Source organism: Trichechus manatus, unplaced genomic scaffold (genome assembly GCF_000243295.1).
Source record: "Trichechus manatus latirostris isolate Lorelei unplaced genomic scaffold, TriManLat1.0 scaffold00049, whole genome shotgun sequence".
Taxonomy (NCBI): domain Eukaryota; kingdom Metazoa; phylum Chordata; class Mammalia; order Sirenia; family Trichechidae; genus Trichechus; species Trichechus manatus.
Window position 1 is genome coordinate 2071797 of NW_004443985.1, and position 3875 is coordinate 2075671.

A 3875-nucleotide genomic window follows, 5' to 3' on the forward strand; every position below is an offset into this window, starting at 1 on the left:
ATGTTCCCCTATGACAATGGCTAACAATCTCACAACACATCAGCAATATCCTTACTCAACCTTGGGTTCCCTATCACCAGCTTCCTTGTCCCCTTCTGCTTTCTGGCCCTTGTCACTGGACTGCTGTACCTTGTTAGTCTCATTTGGTTTTACGGGCCCCGCTCCATTCTGACCCTGCACCCTGCCCTCAACAGTCTGGGGAACTCCGTGAGTCACCCTAAAGGGCCAGGTTTTCTGAGCACGCGAGTCAGGGAAACACACACCTCTGTTCTGACACCACCCCCCGGAGCGCTCCGATCCGTCCAGGCTTCTCTGGAGGAAAAAGAAGAGACCTGCCTCCGCGTGGCGTGTTAGGAGGGAAAAACCGAGGGTTTTTTAGGAAGCGGTTCCGACTCTCCATTCGGGCAAGCAGGAGTCGCTCCGTTTCTCTCTGCGGCACACGTAAGTGGTTCATCCAGTTTTTGTTCTTCGGTAGACTCGCTTTCTTTGAAACACAGAGAAGTATGGAGTCAACGGGCTGTGCGTGTGGACATCTGACCAAGCCCATGGCCCACAGATGGCCAGGGCAAAAGCTACTCTCCATTAGCTGTGGATACAGCCGAGCTTCTTGTGCCATTCTGCACTCCTTCCCGCTCCCTACTCCATCCCCACTGTTCATACACATTGCCACGCACAGACCTCAAACTAACCTTGACAGGTTTTTTGGTCCTGTGTTCGGCCTCAACAGATGAGGCCCGTGTCAAACTGTCCAAACTGGGCCTGAACTCCTCAGCACCAGCCAGCTTCTTTCTGCACAAAACTTCCAGCCTCTCGGTCGGCTCTTTCTTTGCGACCGCACGCTTCTCACAGCTACATGTCAGTTTCTGACATCCAGGGACAGACCTGCCTGTGGCACCAAGGAAACAAACCAAGTTACGTATCAAGGTGAACAAGTGGCTGGATGTTTCTAAGATGACGAACGAAACCACTAAAGCCACAGTCGGCTCGACAGTTTCTCCAGAAGTTTCGCATTTACCACATCGAATGTCGCTGCTCTTCAGCATATGAACTGCTGGAACTTATCCTCTGTGTCCAAGACTTAGGACTACGGGACTAAAACATCTGCTCAGTTTTCAACACAGTCAAAGAGCATGGAAGACCCTTATCACACACACTTGTGCTACACACACCTCGTCTGAAGATGCTTTTTAAAAAACTCAAACATGAGGAATCAAAATTCGTGTCAGCTTTGTACACCTATAAGATCACCTCCGAAAGGTTGAGCGAGAATATCTACCGCTAACAAGAATGCAACAGAACGGTCACCACCATACTTACCTTATGCTTTACCTAAAGCCCGGCAAATGCTCAATGAACACTGGCTCCATCCTTCTTTACCTGCACAATACAGTGAGTTTCCAGCTAACTGTAAGATAGTAAGGGGCTTCATACCCCATGACAGTGGGTTCTGCTGCCTCTTTCTGGCCTCAGAGCTCAGTCTCAGTAAAATTCTCTTCTCATCAGCCCCTTCAATTCTCTAGATCCCAACCTTCCCATCCCAAACTCTTTCTCAGCCACAAAGCCCCAGAGATGTCCACACAGTCCCACGGATTGGGACTGCTGGGTTGCCTGTCCTCTATGCATGGCACTACTAGGCAATTCGGATGTTTAGCCACCGTTGGTTCATTCTCCCCATCTACAGTGACTCTCCCCAAAACTCGTCTGTGTAAGCCTGCCACACAGCCCCCCACTCCTCTGGTTCTCAGAAGACCCTGGCTCCCACATCACAGGAAACTGGCCCAGCACCGTACACACGTTCACACTCCTGTTGGCCTCCCCACGCCCCCTTCCCTCCATTCTCGCTGTTTCCTGCACGGGCACATCCCTGAGCCCGTGTTCTGCCTCCATCTCCTCCTTCTTCCCTAAGGAATTTGCTCCCTTGCCTATCTATACCTTTGGTTTCCCCGTCTTGGTTCTTTCAACTACATCTTAAATATTTCCACGTCTCCTTGTGCTGGGCAGGGGGCAAGAGCCATCAGGGTGAGAATCAGGACTCTGATCTTGCAGGCGTTGGAGGGGGAGTGAGGAGGTGGCATGCTCAGATTTGACTTTCCTAGGCATCACTATCAAAATTAAAGAAAAAGGAGAAAAATACCCGTGAAAAAGGAAACAGCGGCAAAGACGGTCAACGTGGTCCTGCGACTAAAGCCTTTTCCTGGAGTAACATCAGCGCTCAAGGAGGGCACAGACACAGTACCTTTGGGTGCAGAGCAAAACGGTGTCGTATCGCTGTAGTAATCTTCCGGGCAGATCAAATGGTGTTTCTGTAGCAGCTCATTGTCCACGCACCATCTGAAGACAGACTTGACTATGTAGAAGGGAAAGAGGATAAAGGTGTTTCAAACCAGCCTGACGCGGAACAATCTGCACCCGAACTTTCTTCATCCTCTGAGCCTAAACCATCTGACAACACTTTTCTCAGGAACCTGTGGCAATGCTGACATTGAAGAAACCGATCAGCGAATATTTATTGGCCACTTCAAAGAGGCCAATCACTGGGCAAGGCTGTGTGGCAGTATTATTTGAGTTAAAATATTGTTACAGAAACGAGCAAATCTATCTTGAAAGAAGTACAGCCAGAATGCTCCTTAGAAGCAAAGATAGCAAGACTCCATCTCACATACTTTGGACACGTTATCAGGAGGGACCAGTCCCCAGAGAAGGGTATCATGCTTGGTAAAGTAGAAAGTCAGCACAAAAGAGGAAGACCCTCGAGGGGATGCACTGACACAGTGGCTGCACAATGGGTGAAACGTAGCAACAACTGTGGGGACAGCACAGGACCGGGCTGGGCTTCCCTCTGTTGTGCTTAGGGTCACTGTGAATCAGAACCGACTTGCCGGCAGCTAACATCAACACTGTTACAGAAAGGTCTGTAAAAGAACAGAATTAACAGAAGTGTGGTAGATTGAATAACTAGCCCCAATTCTTCCACCTTCCCTATATCCACACTCTCTGCCATGTGACTTTGCAGTCCCTGCTGCTATAAGCTGAGTGCATTTCTTCACCCATGACTTCAGGACTGGCCACGTGCTGTCCTTTAGCCAATGAGAAGTTAGCTGGGGTTTGACCCGTGCTTTTGCAGTTGTATAGCTGGGCTTTCCCGCTTGTACCTTTACCTCCACCATAAGAGCTTCCGAACCCAAACCCTAACCCTTCATCTTGGACCTCAGTATAAACCGACAAGGAGACAACTTGAGCCCAACATGTAGCAAGGAGCCAAGCTCAGCTGAACCCACAGCTTGAAACCAGCCAAGCCCAGCTAGCTCAGCCCACCCCCAACTGACCCACAGACAAATGAGAGAGAAGATCTCATTTAATAAAGTGGGAAGTCAATAATTAATGTCTATGGATCATAAACCAAGAAACAGTAGGTAAGATACATTATTCAGAGGTACCAGAAGAATTAAAACTAGAAAGGATCACCTTTGGCAAGTGGACTGAGGTTGGGAGAGTTGGAAGCTTATATATTTTATTATAAGCTCTTCTAAACTGGTTTTTTAAAATCATGTATATTACTCTGATTAAAAAAAAAAAAAAGGAGTAGAGGAAGATTTGGAAGTTTTAAAACTGTTGCTTGCTCCATTAACCAATGTTACCTTAAGACATGGTGCCTTTCAATGGTCCTTCCCTTTGGAGGCTCCCTGTAGCCAAGGGTATAGGGGAGACAAGCGAATCATACATTTTCCCACCATATGTGCTAATTTATGAATTCTGAGGTTTGGGCTAGTCACTATAATAGTCAGGGATCACTTAGGAAAAATCAAAATATTAAAACCTCCACCCAAGGGCAAAGGCCACCATCTCCTTCTGATACCATCCCCTCCACAGACAGA

The 3875-nt window shown here is 48.2% G+C and overlaps 1 protein-coding gene across 1 annotated transcript in view; it reads right to left on the reverse strand.

Moving 5' to 3' along the window:
- The window catches only part of DLEC1 (DLEC1 cilia and flagella associated protein), a 68127-nt gene that overhangs the window by 58430 nt on the left and 5822 nt on the right, over positions 1-3875 (reverse strand). The window contains exons 3-5 of the mRNA XM_004377397.1: positions 2237-2347; positions 690-886; positions 264-484 (exon numbers count right to left, since the gene is read on the reverse strand). Of these exons, the coding sequence (XP_004377454.1) occupies positions 264-484; positions 690-886; positions 2237-2347 (529 nt within the window). The remainder of the gene's footprint in view (positions 1-263; positions 485-689; positions 887-2236; positions 2348-3875) is intronic.